Source organism: Chiloscyllium plagiosum, chromosome 1, assembly GCF_004010195.1.
Source record: "Chiloscyllium plagiosum isolate BGI_BamShark_2017 chromosome 1, ASM401019v2, whole genome shotgun sequence".
NCBI lineage: Eukaryota > Metazoa > Chordata > Chondrichthyes > Orectolobiformes > Hemiscylliidae > Chiloscyllium > Chiloscyllium plagiosum.
Window position 1 is genome coordinate 29764852 of NC_057710.1, and position 20487 is coordinate 29785338.

At 39.8% G+C, this 20487-nt stretch overlaps 1 protein-coding gene and 2 long non-coding RNA genes across 7 annotated transcripts in view; 1 reads left to right on the plus strand and 2 right to left on the minus strand.

Moving 5' to 3' along the window:
* LOC122560909 overlaps positions 1 to 4279 on the minus strand; it is a 16093-nt gene extending 11814 nt beyond the window's left edge. The window contains exons 1-3 of the long non-coding RNA XR_006314850.1: positions 4194 to 4279; positions 3668 to 3792; positions 397 to 545 (exon numbers count right to left, since the gene is read on the minus strand). This is a non-coding gene — a long non-coding RNA (uncharacterized LOC122560909). The remainder of the gene's footprint in view (positions 1 to 396; positions 546 to 3667; positions 3793 to 4193) is intronic.
* The window catches only part of nsd2 (nuclear receptor binding SET domain protein 2), a 149018-nt gene that overhangs the window by 120131 nt on the left and 8400 nt on the right, over positions 1 to 20487 (plus strand). For all 5 annotated transcript variants that reach the window (XM_043711508.1, XM_043711417.1, XM_043711768.1 and 2 more), the window contains exons 17-22: positions 1403 to 1515; positions 5568 to 5837; positions 9385 to 9501; positions 13310 to 13451; positions 14688 to 14794; positions 16318 to 16519. In XM_043711508.1, coding sequence (XP_043567443.1) covers positions 1403 to 1515; positions 5568 to 5837; positions 9385 to 9501; positions 13310 to 13451; positions 14688 to 14794; positions 16318 to 16519 — 951 coding nt within the window. The remainder of the gene's footprint in view (positions 1 to 1402; positions 1516 to 5567; positions 5838 to 9384; positions 9502 to 13309; positions 13452 to 14687; positions 14795 to 16317; positions 16520 to 20487) is intronic.
* LOC122560874 overlaps positions 11920 to 20487 on the minus strand; it is a 44806-nt gene continuing 36238 nt past the window's right edge. The window contains exons 3-4 of the long non-coding RNA XR_006314838.1: positions 15032 to 15082; positions 11920 to 12675 (exon numbers count right to left, since the gene is read on the minus strand). This is a non-coding gene — a long non-coding RNA (uncharacterized LOC122560874). The remainder of the gene's footprint in view (positions 12676 to 15031; positions 15083 to 20487) is intronic.

A 20487-nucleotide genomic window follows, 5' to 3' on the forward strand; every position in this document is an offset into this window, starting at 1 on the left:
GACCTTATAGAGGTTTACAAAATTATGAGGGACATGGATAGGATAAATAGACAAAGTCTTTTCCCTGGGGTCAGGGAATCCAGAACTGGAGGGCATAGGTTTAGGGTGAAGGGGAAAGATATAAAAGAGACCTAAGGGCAAGTTTTTCACGCAGAGGGTGGTACATGTATCGAATGAGCTGCCAGAGGATGTGGTGGAGGCTGGTACAATTGCAACATTTAAGAGGCATTTGGATGGGTATATGAATAGGAAGGGTTTGGAGGGATATTGGCCGGGTGCTGGCTGGTGGGACTAGATTGGGTTGGGATATCTGGTTGGCATGGACGGATTGGACCGAAGGGTCTGTTTCCATGCTGTACATCTCTATGACTATGAATTAATTCCAGTGCATTCAACCTGGTCCATGCTTTCTGTTCATCTGGGCCTAAACAATTAAATTGGGCAACTTTTGGCTACTCCGATAAAGTCTTCAACTTGCGAGACGATTCCAGGAATTGCTGGGATTAATTTCCAGTGTGTCAGCCCATTGAGATGTCACAAGGTCCCTTCAAACAAAAGATATTAAACTTTATTGAAAAAGCTTGATTAATACTGCATTAAAGCAGGGTTCCTCTCATTACACAACTAACTATGGTGATTTAAGTTGGGAAATCTTACCCTTGAGAATTTGCTCAGTTGTGCTTTTTCTTACTGGGTCTGGATTATTGCTGTGATCATCCAAACAAATATCTTTGATGATTGAAATATCTGCATGTTGTTCGAGCATTTGTCAGAGGGTTTTTTTGTGAAATATAGAAACTGACACAGTCGAGACTGGATTAAAAATAGAAGATGCTAAAAGTAGTCTGGTTAGATACCATCAATAGTCATTCTAGGGTTAATGTAAAGGGTGGGATGCTGAAACGTCTTGCTTCGAAGAAACTCTGACTTCTTTCATAATCTTTACATCATGTGTCAGTGGACCAATTTTTCATGTTAATTCACCATGGGATTGTTTGACCACCAGCACTAATATATTTGTCTTGACTAAAATCTATCATCAAAAGATAGGCAAAAGCTCTGTATATCGATGAGTAGAAATATTCTGGGTTCTAAAAACCAGTGCAATACTACCAAGCAGTTTTCACGACAGCTTAGTTTACGAGCAGCAGTGAAAAAGACTTTATATGCTGCTTATTTAAAGTTAAATCACCCAGTGATTCGAATCAGTTTGAAAGAGTAATGCGATTTTTCACAATCCAGGGTTGCAAATGAAAAGGGGCACCTAATCTAACAATTGTCCGTTTGCAATTTTAATATAAATCTATTATTTGTCCAATGCAGATTTTCATTTTCCAATTGCATCTTCTGAGAATTCAACAGCATTAAAAAAATTCTTCTCTGTTTATGGTTATCATTTCAGCTTTAGATGAGGCAGCAGAACGCTTTCAGGATCTTAAGGCTCAGCGGGAGACTAGAGAAGCTCAGGAAAATGAGCGTAATGGGAGAAAGCCTCCGCCATATAAACACATAAAGGTAGGTGTGAGCAAGAACCTGTTTCAGTATTTTCGGTCTCTGCCTTCTTCTAGAATGTTTGTATTCTGGTATAATTCCACATAATGAGTTTATCAACACAAACATATTTCAGTCATTTAAAGGGAAAGCAATAATGCCAAACACTCCATTGTTTGGGAAAATGAGAAGACATAAATCAGAAAGTGTTAGAGAATTGTAAAGAGAAGGAAAGTCTCAGGAAGCAGAAGTCCAAAGTTTTAAGATCTTTGTGAGTCTACATAGTTTTGGTAGTCAGCAACATGGGAGATATATGGACTAATTGTGGAGATTTGGAAAAAGTGAGAGAGGAAAGTTTAATAAGTAGTAGTAATTTTAACAAGACTTAAATTTGAAACTTGGACACTTGTTGGAGGTTTTAGGCACCAAGGAGGCAATGGGCACCTTCTTTCTGATCAGCGTTATCTTCCCAAAATTGCACTAGAAGTGCTGAAAATGCTTCTTCAGATATGGCTGCAATTTTACAAGTATTGGCCAGTTTTGAACTGTAGAGCTAAAGAGAAGTTGATGGTCATAGGGCCAGGATTTGTTAGTGATACAGAGAATCATTCAATAGTTTAAGCATTGAAAGAGATCTAGAAATTTCTTTTGAAGTCAGAGGAAACAGCGAAATCGAGAATATTCATTCATGTGGTTCTTTGGTCGTATTCTAAATCAGGAACCCATCTGTGCATACTCAGGAGTCTATGGAGGAGTCTTTGATACTTTAAAGTACATGGATATATAGAAAAGGAGATGGTATTAGTGGTTTTAAACAGGATTAAAGTAGTCAAGGCTCCACAACCTGATTGGATCTATCCCAGAATGCTGAGGGAGGCAGGTGAGGAAATTCCTGGGGCCTTGTATGAAATCTGTTTATTCTCTTTAGTCACAGGCGAGGTCCCAGAGGACTGAAGAATAACCAACATTGTTTCTTTAAGAAGTGCAACAGAAATAATCCAGGAAATTACAGACCTGTGATTCTTATGTAAGCGGTAGGCAAATTACTGGAGAAGATTCTTAGGGATATAATTTCCTCGCATTTGTCAAAGTATGGACGTATTGGTAATAGGCAGTATGGTATTGTGTGAGGAAGGTCATATCTTACAAACCTGATGGAGTTTTTCTTTGAAGAAGTGACAAAGATGATTGACAGCAGGGTAATGGCTGTTGTCTTCATCAATATTAGTGTGGTCATTGGCAAGGTCTCACATGGCAGGCAGATGCAGAAGGTAAAAGTCACATGATGAGCACTATGATGGGTACAGAACTGGCTTAGTCCTAGAAGACAGAGTAGCATTTGGAAGAGTGTTTTCTGACTGGAGTTCTGTGACCAGTGGTGTTCCAAGGGATCCAGTGCTGTTGTTTGTAACATATATAAAAATAATTTGGAGGAGAATGTAATGGGCCTGATTCATAGTTTGCAAACAACACATAGATTGGGGGAGCTATGGATAGTGAGGAGGATTGCCAGAGGGTACAGCAGGGTATCGATAGGCTGGAGACTTGTGCAGAGAATGGCAGATGAAGTTGAATTGGGAGAAATGCAAAAGATGCCTTTTGGAAACTGTACAGTACATAACAGTATCTTTGGTAGCATCAACATACAGAGGCATCTAGGCACACTGTTCCTGAAAGTTGTAAAGATGTGGGAAGATTGTCAAGAATGCATTCAGCATGTTTATCTTGAGTCAGAGCATAGCGTACGAAAATTGTCAAGTCATGTTACAACTGTTTTGAACTTTAATTAGGCCACGTTTAGAATATTGTGTACAGTTCTGGTTGCCATACTATCAGAAGGATGTGGAGGCATTGGAGAGGGTGCAGAAACTATTTATCAGGACATTGCTGGTTTGGAGGATATTAGCTGCGAGGAGAGATTGGACACACTTTATTTTCACTTTAACGTCAAAAGAGTCGGTATGGACTCAGTTGGCTGAATGGCCTCCTTCCACACTGTCAAGCTTCTCTTGGGTTTCCTGAACAGGCAGCTAAGTTAAGTTAAACCAGTACTGAATCGTGGGAAGACTATATTTTATGAATTTCACACAGTATTGTAGGCTTTATTGTCATAAAAAGATATAGAGGCACTGGCAAAGGTCAGAAAAGATTCACAAAGGTGATGCATACAGTTTACCTGGCAGAGGTTTTTGTCAACAAGCACAGGGATTCTCAGAGTAGAACACTAGTAGATGCTGAGGGCTTATGTCTCCACAGCTGGAAAGTAGAAGAATTGTTGTAGTTTCAGAGAGTCACATGGAACTGAAATGAGGAAAGTTTTCTTCACTCAAAAAGGTTTAAAAGAAATATTTACAAAGGAACCTCAATTACCCGAATACTAATTATCCGAAAATCAGATTATCTGAAGGAGATCTCGAGGTCCCGATAGAAACATTACATCAAAGACGTGTTTCCAATAGTGATCGCATCTTTTGTTTACAGTGACTAAACAGGCACCGTCTCCAAATGACTCACTGCCTGCCCCCCCTCTCTCCCCACACTTTCCCTGGAATTCTACACGGGTGTACCCTAAACCCCCCCCCACATAATCTCCCCAACATAATCTCCCCAACATTGTCCTGTACAGGGCAAAGGTGGAAACTGTGAAAACGTTGCAGTAAAAAGATTGTCTGTGGCTGTGCGCGCGTTATTTGGAGACTTACCCCACAAAGGCGGCAGCAGCAGTCCGGCTGCCCCGGAGAGGGGGCAGGTGTGTACGGGTTTGGGGGGAGGTGATGGGGCAGTGTTGGATGGGGTTGGGGAGCGGGGGGAGGTGATGGGGACGGTGTTTGAGGGGTGAGGGATGGGGGGGAGCGGTGTCTCATCCAGTGTGCTGCTGCAGTCTCCTGAATGGGGAGCAGACTTTAAAAACTCCGAGCCCCAGAGGACAAGCATTTAATCGATTAACCGGATAATCGAGGGTCTCCTGTAAAAGGACATAAGGGGCAATGTTTTTACACAGATGGTGGTTTATGTGTCAGAGCTGCCAGAGAAAGTAATGGATGCAAGTACAGTTACAACACTTAAAAGACAAAAGTTCATTATTAGGAAAGGTTTGGAAGGATATGGGCCATGCACAAGCAGGTGGGACTAGTTTCATTTGGGAACGTGGTCGGCGTGGACTAGTTGTACCAAAGGGTCTGTTTTCGTGCTCTGTGCCTATTTCAGATCTAGTTCTCTGGGCTAACAGGATCAGAGAGAGAAACTAAAAAGAGTACTGAGTTGGATGATCAGCAATGATGACATTGAATGGCCTACTCCTTTTCCGATTTTGTATATTTCTCTGTTATATTATGCCCTCCTCATTTGCTGCTAATCTCTATATACACAGGGATACCCCCTAATTTACAATTGTTGAACCTTCAAATGCTTGTTTTTAACAATACACACCCATTTGGGGTGTAATTTAAAAGATCCAATCTACAATCATTTCCTGTACTTATGAATGGCTACTTTATATTATCCTGCATTACGTTGCAACTTGTGTACAGATTGACTTGCGAACGAACTCAAGAACAACATTTGTTCGCAAGCCAGGGACTGCCTGTATGTTCTGTCAAGTCATCAGGAAATGTTGAATAGGAAGCAGTTCAATTTGTGACATTTTAATATTGATACAACTTGCAATGTTCCATTTCTAACTCTGTTCAACCTATAATATGAAATGCATTTAAATTTAATTTTTATTAATTCTATGTCCAACTATTACTCATTCGTGAAGCATTGCAGCTTTTCAAGCTAGTTACTGTATATAAAACCAAAGTGGACATGGTGATCTATCATTTAGCTTATTCTGCCATTTTCAATGACCATGCTTATACAAAAAAGCTTTCTTCATCCTGTGGCCTCCAAAAAATTTAAATCATACCTTTTGCCAGGTACACAGACCAAAGTGCCTTCATAACTTCCAGAAATGATTTTTGTTAATTTTCAAACTATATAAAACCCTCAGGAATAAAGTATAAATTTTAGCATATTAATTGCCCGATTTTGTTTAGATTTGGAGTTTTTAAGCAATTTCTATGTTTTTTGAAAAGGTCAATAAACCTTATGGAAAAGCACAGATTTATACAGCTGATATTTCAGAAATCTCGAGGTGCAATTGTAAGCCGACAGATGATCATCCTTGTGGCTTGGATTCGGAGTGCCTTAACAGAATGTTAATGTATGAATGTCATCCAGCTGTGTGTCCTGCTGGTGTGCGATGCCAAAACCAATGTTTTACCAAACGTCAGTATCCTGAATCACAGGTAGTCAAGACTGCCGGAAAGGGCTGGGGCCTAATTTCAAAGACTGACATTAAAAAAGTAAGTTACAGTGTTGTGTTTTTACCCATTTTTTTCATACCTTAGAAGTATTTAACTGAAGGCAACTCAATATCTGGTTCGATTGTATATGTATTGGACAAATAAAGTCTAAGCATCCATTAGTTTGCAGATAGTGTCATTGTACAACGTCAAAGAATATAAAACAAAATACCCAAAGAGCTGCGGATACTGAAAATCAGAAACAGAAATTCCTGGACAGGCTCAGCTGGTCTGGCAGTATCTGGAGAAAAATTAGGGTTAACGTTTTGTATTCTATGATCCTTCTCCAGAACTGACGGTAGCTAGGAAAAGGACCTGAAACATTAGCTCTTTCTCTGCATCGATGCTGCCAAAGATAGAATATACTTGGACAAGAATAGCTCCTTCTCACTGAACAAAAGGTCCATTTTTAAAAACAAAGATTTGTCCTGTAACAGATGTGGAAATGTTTCCAGTAGGTATACAGAAATGCATGGATGGTCCAAGAGTGAGATATGATGAGCAGTAAGAAATTGAAAAGTCAATTAGAGTCATGGAGATGTACAGCACAGAAACAGTCCCTTCGGTCCAACTAGTCCATGCCGACCAGACATCCCAACCTAATCTAATCACATTTGTCAGCATTTTCGCCCGTATCCCTCTGAACCCTTCTATTTATATATCTGTCCAGATGCCTTTGAAATGGTGTAATGGTACCAGCCTCCTCCACTTCCTCTGACAGGTTATTCCATACACGCACGAACATGCGTGAAAAAGTTTCCCCTTAGGTCCCTTTTCTATCTTTCCCCTCACCCTAAACTTTTGCCCTTTTGGTCTGGACTACCCGATCCCAGGGAAAAGATGTTCTTCATCCTATTCATGCCCCATATGATTTTATAAACCTCGAAAAGGTCACCCCTCAGCCATCAACGCTCCAGGGAAATGAACCCCAGCCTATTCAGCCTCTCTCTACAGCTCAAATCCTCCTACCCTGGAACATCCTTGTAAATCTTTCCTGAACCTTTTCAAGTCTCACAACATCCTTCTGATAGGAAGGAGACCAGGATGGCATGCAATATTCCAAAAGTGGCCGAACCAAAGTCCTGTACAGCCCCAACATGATATCCCAACTCCTATCCTCAATGCTCTGTCTAAAAAGAACAGCATAGCAAATGCTGCCTTCACTATGCTATCTACATGCAACTCTACACTCAAGGAACTATGAACCTGCATTCCAAGGTCTCTTTCTTCAGCAACACTCCCTCGGACCTTACTATTAAGCGAATAAGTCCTGCCCTGATTTGCTTTTCCAAAATGCAGCACCTCTTATTTGTCCAAATTAAATACAATCTGTCACTCCTTAGCCCATCTGCTCAAGATCCCATTGTACTCTGAGGTAACCTTCTTCACTGTTCACTAAGCTTCCAATGTTGGTGTCATCTACAAACTTAATAGCTATTGCTCCTGTGTTCACATCCAAAGTATTTCACTGGTCACTGGTCACATGCCTCCATTCTGAGAAACAACCCTCCACCACCACCCTCTGTCTTCTATCTTTGAGCCAGTTCTGTATCCAAATGACTAGTTCTCCATGAGCTCTAACCTCGCTAACTAATGTCCCATGAGGAACCTTGTCAATCACCTGACTGAAGTCCATATAGATCGCGTCTACCACTCTGCCCTCATCAATCCTCTTTTGGTACTATTTCAAAAAACTCAAATCAAGTTTGTGAGACATGATTTCCCATGCACAAAGCATGTTGATTATCCCTAATCAGTCCTTGCCTTTCCAAATGCATGTAAATCCTGCCCTCTGGATTCCCTCCAACAACTTGCCCACCACCGATGTCAGGCTCACCTGTCTATAGTTCCCTGGCTTTTCCTTACCACCTTTCTGAAATAGTGGTACCACATTAGTCAACCTCCAGTCTTCTGGCACCTCACCTGTAACTATCGATGGTACAAATATCTCAGCAAGGGGCCCAGCAATCACTTTGCTCGCTTCCCATAGAGCTCTAGGGTACACCTGATTATGTCCTGGGGATTTATCCACTTTTTTGCATTTCAAGACATCCAGCACCACCACCTCTGTAATAGGGGCATATTTCAAGATGTCACTATCTGTTCCCCCACATTCTATATCTTCCATTTTCTTCTCCACAGTAAACACTGATGCAAAATACACATATAGCATCACCCCCATCTCCTGCGTCTCCACACATAGGTTGCCTTGTTGGTCTTGGAAGGGCACTATTCTCTCTCTGGTTGAACAAATCAACTTGAAATTAATATACAGAAAGCTTTGTTCATTCAGACTTACAAGACTTGATAACTTTCACAAAACCTGTCATTGATTAAAGTATAGAATTAAAACCAACTTGGAGTAATTTATCCCTACTTCTGAAGAGGGCTAGTACAAAGTAGAACAGGTGGAGTGTGAATGTTTAATTGTCTACTTTGAAGCCTTATGTTATTCAAATAGATCATAAAATTGCATTTCTCAACTATATGAGAATATATCAACACATTCACCTGTGATATCCATTTCAAGCAGTCCCCTCATGGCACTTTGTGCTTTTATTAATTTTCACATTAATGGTCTAATTTGGAAGTACCAATACTAAAAACCAACAAATTTGAAAGCTTTAACTATAGTAAGTGTTTTCTCTTAATAGTACAATTAGTAAGAAGCATTGGAACTGTCAGGATCAGATTAAATTTCCCAAGTATTATTTAATGACATCAATTTATTGACTTCCCATTTTTTAAAAATTAGTTCATGGCATCGCTGGCTGGGCTAACATTATTGCTGATGCCTGCTTGAATTGTCTAAATTACTAGGGCCATTTCAGAGGGCATTTAAGAATGAACCACCTTGCTGTGGATCTGGAGTCACCTGGACCAAACCAGATAAGGATGACTAATTTCCTTCCCGAAAGGGCATTTGTGAACCAAAAAGTTTTTTTACTGCAATATTTGCCATTAGACTAAATTTTAATGCCAGATTTTCATTGATTCATGTCTAACATAGTGGGATTCAGTCACATGTTCCCAGAGCATTAGGCTTGGGTCTCTAGACAGCTAGAAACGTTCCCTCTAAGATATATTGCTGCACAGCTGTTCAGAGGTTTCTCACATTCCAATCAGCATGCCAATGAAATTGAATTAATGGGAACTTTGGCAAGACTATTGCATCACTGCCTCCCTGTGTTGTTTTCCTTTTTTCATGGCACCTAAACTTTATGCACCTGAACGATAATCACTTTGCTATTTAACTGTCCAGCAGGTCTTTATAGTGCATTTAAAATTAAGTTATTTGTATAAAATTTTAGACATTCATAATTGATAGTTGGAATAAATAGAATGAAACCAAAACAATGCAATTGTCAAGAACTTTGGTACTGACAAACTGCTGTGCCAGGCAGCAGTAAAACATCAGATTAACTTCTGTGTTGAGATTCCAAACCATCGCAATAGGAAGAGAGCAGAAATAGAATAAAAAGAAATCTGTCAAACCTTGTGGTGCAGGCATTTCCATGTTCTAATTTGTACGTTTTGTCTGATTCAGGGAACATTTGTTAATGAGTATGTGGGAGAGGTCATTGATGAAGATGAGTGTCGAGCAAGAATCCGGTTTGCCCAGGAACACAACATTGCCAACTTCTACATGCTAACGATTGATAAGGTAAAATTAAAACTTGCACTGTTTAACTCATTACATCTTTTATTCCCATTTTGAAGGGGAGCAGAAAGAAAAATTTGGGTGTTATTCATTTAAATGCCGTCATTATTTAAAACTCCTCTTTTATTTGCTATTCACTAAGTCCACCTCATCGTGTAGCTGTGTTTCTGAAAAGTGCAACTTCAAATTAAATGTTTAAATTCATTTAATTTTCCCTATATAGCTCATTTCAAAGCTGTAGTTAGGTTCTCTGGGATCTTTCCCATCGGGGGAAAAGTATTCAAACACGCTCTAAGTTCAATCACTTAGCAATTTAGCAATGTTATATTTGTGAGTATCTGTTTTAGCACAAAATAAAATCTTCAACTGTTGATTCTCTGTACTTAATTCATGGCTTGCTGCTGACCCCTCCTGAACATCAGGAGATGTGCACCAAGACCTGGTTCAAAGTTAAAGCAACTTTAAGTTGCAGGGTCCTGATGGTAAAGTGGGAGTGGGAAGGTCTGCTCTGAAATTGAATCATATGACCCCCATGATAGACCTGGCACACAGAACTTTAAAATGGAACTGCATACTTCACTAGAAGTGCATGTCCAGGTCCCATTTAATGCACAACTCTGAAGCCGGGTAACTTGAAGTGTGACAACTTAAGACAAGGACTTAGTGTATTTAAGACTTTCTTTAGTATTGAAAACTTCTCTTGCCACATTAAGGATTAATATTAAAGTTGGTAGTGTGCAGACCACATTGGCTCCAGTGCTATAAAATGTGCTTCAATTCTCCACACAGCAAACAACTTCTGATGTGTAGTCTGTGACTCAATCTAAGAGTGATAGTTTGTTGAAATATATCGCATATTTATTTTTATACACCGCCAAATAAACACACAGAAAAGACAATACAACAAGTCACAACCATAGTTCAAGAATTAGCTATGCAGAAGAGCTAAAAGATCAATAAATAGTCGAACAAGAGATAGCAGCTGAAATCTGTTTGCAGGTTCATATTTTTGCTGCAAGTACATCCAACAGCTCAGAAATGCCAATGCAAGAAAAATTACGCCACTAGTACATCTGGTGACAGGTGTTTTTATTTCAGATGGTGAAAGAGGGAACCGGAAAACTGAACAAGAATTAAAAGCATGAATTATTTTTTTCATTTGTTACTTGCAATCTGCCTTCTAAGTTGTGGAGGTGCTTATGTTGTCCTGGGGTGGACAAGGTCAGAAGTCACATCATCCAGGTTGTAGTCCAGCAGGTTTATTTGAAATCACAAGCTTTCAAAGAGCTGTTGCTTTGTCAGACTCCGAAAGCTTGCGATTTCAAATAAATCTGTTGGACTATAACCTGGTGTTGTGTGACTTCTGATCTCATGCACAGGATATTGTTTATTCTACCTAATCCCTAATTTAAGCCATCATTGCTAAATGCTTTCTTTGAACACAACAGTTTAGGCTATTACCACTAAAATTATATGTACTGTAGCTCAAAGAACAGCTTAGAAAATGCCACACAAATGAATTCTCCAACAGACATACATGGGCACAATGCTTAAATATCTAGTACACAAGCTCAAAACATTGTTGGTCTTTAAAACAAAATTAAATTAACTTTGGGGCAAGTGAGAGTTGGAGAAAAACTGGAAGATATTTTTCAAATAGTAATTTAAAGAAATTTGAACAAGAAAAACCCAGCTTAGAAAATCCAAAAACACAGTAAAATCAGGGTAACCTATAGTTTCCCAGACCACGGAAGCACATTGATGCAAATGTGACACTTGGAGTTAAATACGTTATCGTAGCTCACAGCTATTACTGAAATCATTACGTGGCTTCTTCAGATGCCATCACTGAATCTCCACTGTCAACATCCTGGGAGTTGCTATTGACCAGGAACTCAACTGGACGAGTTATACAAGAGCAGGTCAGAGGCTAGGAATTCTGTGGGGAGTAACTCACCTACTGACTCCATAAAACCTGTTCACTATCAACAATGCACAAGTCAGGAGTGTAATGGAATACTCCCACATACCTGTATGGATGCAGCTCCAACAACACTCAAGAAGCTTGACACCATACGGAACAAAGTCTGCTTGATTGGCGCCAAGTCCACAAGCAACCACTACCGACGCTTTGTAGCAGCAGTGTGTACTATCTACAAGATGCATTGTAGAAATTCACTGAAGAACCTGAGACAGCACTTTCCATACAGAAGGACAAAAGCAGCAGATACATGGAAGCACCACTACCTGCAAGTTCTCTTCCAAGCTATTCACTGTCCTGACCTGAAAAATATCACCATGCCTTCACTCTGGCTGGGTCAACATCTTGGAATTCCAACTCCTCCTCCCAACCAGATTTAGGTCTACCCAAAGCATGGGGACTGCAGCAGTTCAAAAAAGCAGCTCACTATCACCTTTTTCAGGACAGCTCGGGACAAGCAATAATACTAGCCAGCCGGTGATGCCGATATCCCATAAGTCAATTTTTAAAAATCACACAAAAATCCTTCTTTCTCTATAATGTCTTTCATATTCCAAGCTTGATAATTGGAAGTGTATTTCAAATGTTGTCACAATCACTTTCTTTGGTGTAGACTGGCCAATTTGCACACAGTAATATCTTAGAAACAGTGAAGTGATCACGACCAGATTATCCTATTTAATAACATTGCTCCAATGGTGTTGTCCCATCAGAAATGAGACTGATGTGCCAGAAACTCCTCACATTATAAAATGAAAGTGCTGATCCTGCTATGACCTTGATTAACGTACAGTTTAGAGTTTGAGGTGTGCAGGTTGTATAAATTTTGCCTGTGTCTTATACTGACGTCTAGAAAGGACTTGAGCTTATATGGCACATTTCATGACCTGAAGACATCCCAAAGTGCTTTACACCCAATGAACCAGTTTTGAAGTGTAGACACTGCTGTAATCTAAGAAATATAGCCAGTTCATTTTTTGGGGGACTGTTAGTTCAGGGAGAACTACTCGTCAAAATACTGTGAATAACTCCCCTGCCCTCCAAAAAAACTTGTTATGGGATCTTTTCCATCCACTTGATTGAGTCTTGATTTCATATTTCATGTGAAAAATAGTGCCTTGAAGTGGAACTCTTCCTCTCATACAATTAGAGTGTTTTCAAAATTCTGTTTCCTGTGATGAGCAGGATGGCAGACCCTGTGATGACAGAAAAAGGTTACAGGGTTCTAAGTCGAGCCAAGTCACTCTGAAATCATGAAGCACGCTTTCTCGCACAGCCGAGTGGGAATGTCAAAGTCTTAACCCAAAAATGCTAGGAGCACTGCGTCAGTTGAAAATGTTCAGCACTGAGAATAGATTTTTGTTAGGGAAGGATGTCCAGGGATCTGAGACAAAGGTTAGTAAATGGAGTTAAGATACCAATCTGCCATTCGTTTGGTTCATAGTTGAGGCCAATGCATAATCCTTAAATAACTTTATTTAGCTTGCTATCCAATTTAAACATGATTGAAAATGTGAAATGATGTGACGCCTTCATGATTAGTAAGATGACTATTTGGCTGATTAATTGCATTCCTTTGAAAATACTTCAGTATATGTTTGTACCATGCTAATATTTAAAGTTAGGCTGGAGTATAGCCTATTAATCCAACTGAATGTCTCTTTAGACCCAAATCTTAAATTCATGTTCGTAAGAACATACGATTGAACACTGTCCTTTTTTTCCTGTCATGTTGCCAAACCCTCTGTCAACAAACAGACTTTCAAGTACATCTGTCAGTATTTTCAAATCCTGCCAGATATTTATTTGTTTGAATGTTATCTCTTTCAGGATAGAATAATTGATGCTGGACCAAAAGGCAATTATTGTCGATTTATGAACCACAGTTGTCAGCCCAATTGTGAAACACAGAAATGGACGGTGAATGGAGACACTCGAGTTGGGTTGTTTTCTCTTTGCGATATTCCAGCAGGTAAGGAAAAGTGCTGAAATTTTCAAAATAACATTGACCACTTTAACCTTAATCTCATACAAGTAAGTGCAATCTTATTGTATCTACAGTGCAAACAGGCCATTTGGCCAAACTAGACTATTTTGATGTTCATGTTCCACATGTGCTTCCTTTCTAGTGAGTTTCACGCTCTTGCAAGGTAGCTTCACCTGAATTGTTAGTGAACTTTATTAGCTTGTTGTCTTCTTTTTTACGATCCCTTTAGCCCTAAGAATGATGTCTTACTCCTCCTTGAAAAGATTCAGTGTTTTGTCTCAACAGATTTCTGTGGCAGAGAATTTCACAAGCTCACCATTTCATATGTTAGTCCTGTTGTCCAATGAATTAGTGTTAAACCTTCACGTGCTCTTTCCGTTGCTAGAATGTCCCTCTCAAAGATATAGACCAAAACCCCTCTGGTGTGGTCTCACCAAGACCCTGTACAAGTGCAGCAAGACATCCCTGCTCCAGTACTTGAATCCTGTCACTATGGAAGCCAACATACCATTTGCCATTTTCACCACCACCTGTGCCTGCATGCTTATTTTAAATGACTTTGAGGACACCAAAGGTCTTGTTGCCCATCCCCCTTTCCCCAAACTGTTCACATTCCGCAAATTTGTCTTTCTGCTTTTGTTACTGAAGTAAATAATGTTTATCCACATATATTTCGTCTGCCATGAATTTGCCCATTCACTCAACTTGTCCAAATCACACTGAAACATCTCTGCATTCTTCTTGCAGCCCACCCAGCTTTGTGTACTGCAGACTTGGAGATATAGCCTTTTCATTTCCTCATCTAAATCATTAATATCTACTGTGAATAGCAGAGGTCCAAGCACTCTGTTAGTCACTGGCTGCCACTCAAAAAATGACTTTTTTTTTTATCTGCTCTTTGTATTGTGTCTGCCAACCAGTTCCAATCCCATGCACTTTTGAGTCCAGTGTGACTATTTCATCGATGTTCCACAGTCATGCCACTTGAAACATTAATTATGTTGCGCACTACAGATGCTGCCAGACCTGCTAAGTTTCTCTGGCACTTGGCATTTTTATTCCAGATTTCCAAAATCCACAGTACTTTGATTTTATCTGTGATATTTTAAGAGTTTCCTTGGGAAAAACTCATCACATGATTTTGTATTGTTGGCGGTATAATGTTGCTAATCCTTAAAAGGCAGGTACATATGTGTAATGCAATGACTTTTTTAACGTTAGGGACTGAGCTGACCTTCAATTACAATCTTGACTGTCTTGGCAATGAGAAGACCATCTGCAGATGTGGAGCACCGAATTGCAGTGGATTTCTTGGTGTCAGACCCAAGGTATGATTAATTGTAGCATCCAGGAATAAATTGTGTGATATAATGTCATTTATCCAAGTGTTGCTTCCAAAGCTGAAGATTTGGGAGTTCAAGAAAATTATAATGCCCTGGTGATGTTATACTGGCTCCTACATATCCCCATATTTAAACAGAGACTACATTTTATGTGCACTTAATTGGTTGTAAAGTACTTCTAGATATTTAATCTTAGCTGTCCAAATTACAAATTTTACTTACCTTTCACATGCTGCTGCTTCTATGCATTCCTTCCAGCAGAGAGAAATTAGTCTGTACAGGAACATGAAAAACTGTATCCATATTGGTACTAAAACAGGTTCATTTGTTTACGTCGGTTCATTACAATACTAGCCTCTGTTTTTAATCCGCATATCGAATTTGATCATGTTCTCGTGTTTTAGTTGGATTTCAAAATTGCAGCAAGTGGTAATTTTTAGTTCAACTTCAATATAGCGTACGGATGTAATAAAATTGCCATTTACACATGCATAGTTTCAACATTTAATATTCAACAGATTGAATCCTGTTTAACTATATCACGTGCGCAGAAATGCAGCCATACAATGTGCAAACAATCCATCAATCGCAAGGTAGTTTCTTTTTCCTATGTTGTACTGTTTATTTTAGGGTTAATAGGGATTGTCATGGAAAGGTTACTATGAACAATTGCATGTCAACTGAAGATTCAGAACTTATTGCATTAACATACTGATGCTAAACATAAAGTTTGGTACAGTTTGATGTTTATTTTTTGCAAGCATTTTACAATTTCAGCATTTTAATGCAATATTCTCAGTGTGCCAAATATTCAGTCAAAATATTCCCTTAATGCACTTAAGAACACTGGGAATACTCTGAATGAATCCTTTCCTTCAACAATATACTGTACGAGCCATAGAAATACCATGGTATAATGATGTGATTAGTGTGCCTGGGCACGGTTTTTCATCTTGGACTGACAGTTTGTATTAATGAAGCTTAAAATAATGGAACGTGATGAGTTTTCCTTTCTTCCAATTAGTAGGTAATATTTAAGGCCTTAGTTGGGAATACTTTGTGCAAAAATTCATTACCCCTATTTGGAAGTGTTTTCGTAGCTGCTTCATCTTGGTCATAGAACTGCCCAGTTCTGTGCTGCAATCAGTAACTGCACATGTTTCTCTTTTGTGTTTACTTATATGTTAAGTGTACCTCATTCATAGTTTTTGAAGATTATATTTGACTACTTTTAGTTGCCACTATAGAACCTTTTTTAGGAACATCGTCCATTTAATCCAATAAAATGAGCAATAACATGAGCCATCGGTCCTGAATGTACAAGTCATTTTTTTTTAAATGGTGTGCTACTGTTACAATGTAACGATTGGAGGAAAATGACTTGGTCAAATACTATTGGAAATAACAATTATAAGAACTGCGATGATTGGTATGCCTTTTAAGAAACTGATGCCTTTTTTTTAGAAAATAAGACCCAAGATCTTATCTCATGATTTTTAATTTTACAGAATGCAACCAATGGTTCCGATGACAAAGGAAAAAGGGGGAGAAAGAAACTACGGAAACGTAAATCCAAGGGTGATGGGAAGAAAGAGCATGAGGATGAGTGCTTCCGGTGCAGAGATGGTGGAGAACTTGTGCTTTGTGATAGAAAAACTTGTTCAAAGTCATATCACCTATCCTGCCTCAGTCTTACAAAACCTCCATTTGGTAACTGAAACTTTTGAGAATCTCATTTATTTCAGGTCTTCGTGCTAATCTGTTTTCTTTCTGAGCAAATTGTTTAATTTGAAATAAGTTTATTTCTTGCTTTTAGCGAGGAAGCAGTAAGTTCACAAAATTCACGTGAGGAATCCAAGTTTCTTTATTCATTCACAGATTGTGGGCGTTGTTTGAGCTTTTATTGTCTGCCCCTAATTGCTCTTCAGAAGGTAGTGGTGAGTTGCTGCCTTGATCTACGATAGTCCATCCCATAAAGCTGCACCCACAGTACTGCAAGGGAGGGAATTCCAGGATTTTGTTCCAGCGACAATGAAGGTGTATTTCCAAGTCATAATGGTATGTTACTCAGATGTAGTGTTCGCCTGCACCTGCTGCTATTATTCTGTTAAGTGACCAAGATTTCAGGAGTGGGAGGTGCATTGGCAAATTGATACACCACATTTTGAAGGTAATATTCTCTAAACCTATGGTGGTGGAGAAAGTAAATGTTTAAGATGAGCATGGGGCACAGGTCAGACAGACTTTGTCATAAATGGTGTTGAGCTTCTTGAGTGTTGTTGGCACTCCATTTAGCAGGACAGGTGGAAGTATTCCATCTCACTCCTGATGTCTGCTTTGTATATGTTAGCAGGTGTTGGTAAACCAGAAGTGGAATGACTTATTACAGAAAATCCAGCCTCTGGCCTACTCTTGGAGAGGCAGTATTTAACAGGCTTATCCAGTTAAGTTTCTGTTCTCATGCTGTTGACTGTGGTGAATTCTGTGACTGTCGTGTAATTGATTGTCATGGGGTGGTAGTTAGATTCTTGTTGAAGATGATCATTGGCTGGCACCTCTACAACGTGTCACATTCCTTATTGCACGTGATCACAGCCTGCTTTGTTATTTGAGGAGATGTGAACAGGACTGAACACTATATCCCACATGTAACCTCATAAGGGAGGGAAGATCATTGAATGAAAGAGCTGTAGATAGTTAACGCTGGAACACTCCTGAGGATATCTGCAGCAGTGCCCTGGGACTACAATCATTGGTCTCCAACAAGGACAGCTATCTTTCTTTGTACTCCAACCAGTGGAACATTTTTCTCAGTTTCATTGACTTCCATCTTACAAGAGCTCCATGAAGCCCTATTTGGTCAAATGCTGCCTGACACCACGGGTTCTCATTCCCACCTTGCCTGCAGTACCAGATTAGCTTGGACAGAAGCACCGATACCTTAAGAACACAAGTCTTCAACATTACAACAAAGGTGGAATATAAATCTTTTTCTATTTCTCGCATCCTCAATCATTTTTAACATTGCATGTAATGAATCACACTGGCTGAAGATTAGCATATGTGATGGACTCAGGGAAGCCAAGATGTATCATCCACTCAGCATTTCTGGTTGAGCATGATTAGAAAACTTTCAGACTTTTGCTGTTGTGCTGAGCTCTGCTGACATGGAGTGTGGTGATTGTTTCCTCCAGCCATTTAATTGACCCACTGCTATTCATGTTGAACATGACAGCGTCCAGTGCTTTGATTTGTTCAGTTAGAATTGATGGCAATTCCAGTCATTTCACTGACTGTTAATGTCGAATATGGAGCCACGTATTAACAAACTCTCAAAAATATGCCAATTTCAAAATAATTGTTTCTGCAGCCAAATCAAGGGCATAGTTCACAAGTTCAAAATTAGAGTTTTGGAGGCTTTTCTCACAGAATGGTGTCTGGGCATAAAGTACTCCCCTGACAGCAATCATTTAAAAGGTGGGACATCTGAAGTAGATTGAAGGTTATAAGATGATAGCACTGCTCGATTCTTCTGTCCCTCCACATCCCCAACCCCAAAAGGGGATTACCTAACAAACCAAGTGCTTAAATCGTTAGAAGATCAACAAGGTGAAGTTCAAGCTCATGAGAGAAGGACATAGGGCTGAATGACCGTTGGTATTTCAAGCCTTTAGATTAGATTAGATTACTTAGTGTGGAAACAGGCCCTTCGGCCCAACAAGCCCACACCGACCCGCCGAAGCACAACCCACCCATTCCCCTACATTTACCCCTTTTATCTTCCACTATGGGCAATTTAGCATGGCCAATTCACCTAACCTGCACATCTTTGGACTGTGGGAGGAAACCAGAGCACCCGGAGGAAACCCACGCAGACACAGGGAGAATGTGCAAACTCCACACAGTCAGTCGCCTGAGGCGGGAATTGAACCCGGGTCTCTGGCGCTGTGAGGCAGCAGTGCTAGCCACCGTGCCGCCCACCTTTTTTAAGAGTAGTTAACAATATTAAAGTAAATTCTTGTATCCAGTTGCATTTCAGATAAGGTCATAGGAGTGTTACCGGTATCTTAAAAAAGATGATTGAAAAAATGTTCTCACATAGCAAACCAGAAGATTAAAATCTCTGTTGATCTTGGCTTGAAAGTAGAGAGTAGAATGTATGAGATGGAGCTCTTAAATAGGTGGCTGGAGACAGATGTTTACGTGCTAAGAATCCATAGAATAGAATCCATACCGTGTGGAAACAGGTCATTCAGCACAACAAGTCCACACTGACCATCCGAAGAGCATCCCACCCTTACACATCCCCCTACCACACCCCGTGACCCTGCAATTCTCATGCATGACGCACCTAACCTAACCATCTCTAAACACTTTGGGTAATTTAGCACAGCCAATCCATCTAACTTACACATCTTTGGACTGTGGGTGGAAACTGGTGCACCCGGTAGAAACCCACGTAGACATAGCGAGAATGTGCAAACTCCACACAGTTGCCAGAGGGTGAAATCGAACCCAGGTCCCTGGAGCTGTGAGGCAGCAGTGCTAACCTCTGAGCCACTGTGCCACCTTCAGATGATTCTTTTATTCAGGAACAATAATAAAAAATGGAATGTAAAATAATTTGGATGAGACTGAATAATTCTCCATCTTCAAGTTGGTGTGTCTCAATCTAATGCATTAGTGCATTAGTTAATGTACCCTTTGTTTTGGGCGGTTAAATAACATAAATATGGTCTCAGAATGTTTCAGATTTTGAACTACTATTTAATCACTAAGATCATCCATACGTATCCAAGGCATAGTTATGGAGAGGGACAAAACTGGTTCACAGTTTAAAATTGTAAATTGGAGTAAGGCGGATTTTGATGGAATTAGATAGGAGTTTGCTGGGGTTGATTAGAGTGGTTTATTTGCAGATAAAGGGACTTCTAGCAAGTGGGAGGCTTTTAAAAGTGAGGTTGCTAGAGTTCAAGGTCTATATATTCCTATGAGGTTGAAAGGCAGGGTTGACAGGAATAGATGACTAAAGAGATGTAAAGACTCTTATTGAGGCTTTAACCAGAAAGGAGGGGGAGGTATGGCTTAGGTATCAGCAGCTCGGATCAAGGGAATGCCTGGACGTATATAGGTTAAACAGGAGTTTACTGAAGAAGGATATCAGGAGAGTGAAAAGAAGGCACAAGATTAGTCTTGACTGAGAATATTAGGGTGAATCCAACGAGATTCTTTAAGTATATTAAAGAAAATAGAATAACTAGAGAGACAATAGAACTCCTCAAGGACCAAAATGGGCATGTATGTGTGGAGTGGCAGGAGTTGGGCTTGGTCCTCAATGAACATTTGTCCACTGTGTTTACTGTGGAGAAAGACATGAAGACTTGGGGAAGTTAGTGGTCATATCTTGGGGACAATCCATAATCACAGTAGAGCAGGTGTTGGATGTCTTAGCATGTATGAAGGTGGATTAATCTCCTGGTCCTGACCAGAATATCCAAGTATACCACAAGAGGCAAGAGAAGAAATTGAGGGAGCCCTGGCTGATACTTTTGCATCATCGTTAGCAAAAGATGAGGTCCTGGAAGACTGGAGGGAAACAAATATTATGCCCTTATTCAAGAAGGGCTGCAGAGAAAAACTATAGACTAGTAAGCCTAACATCTGTAGTAGATCAGTTG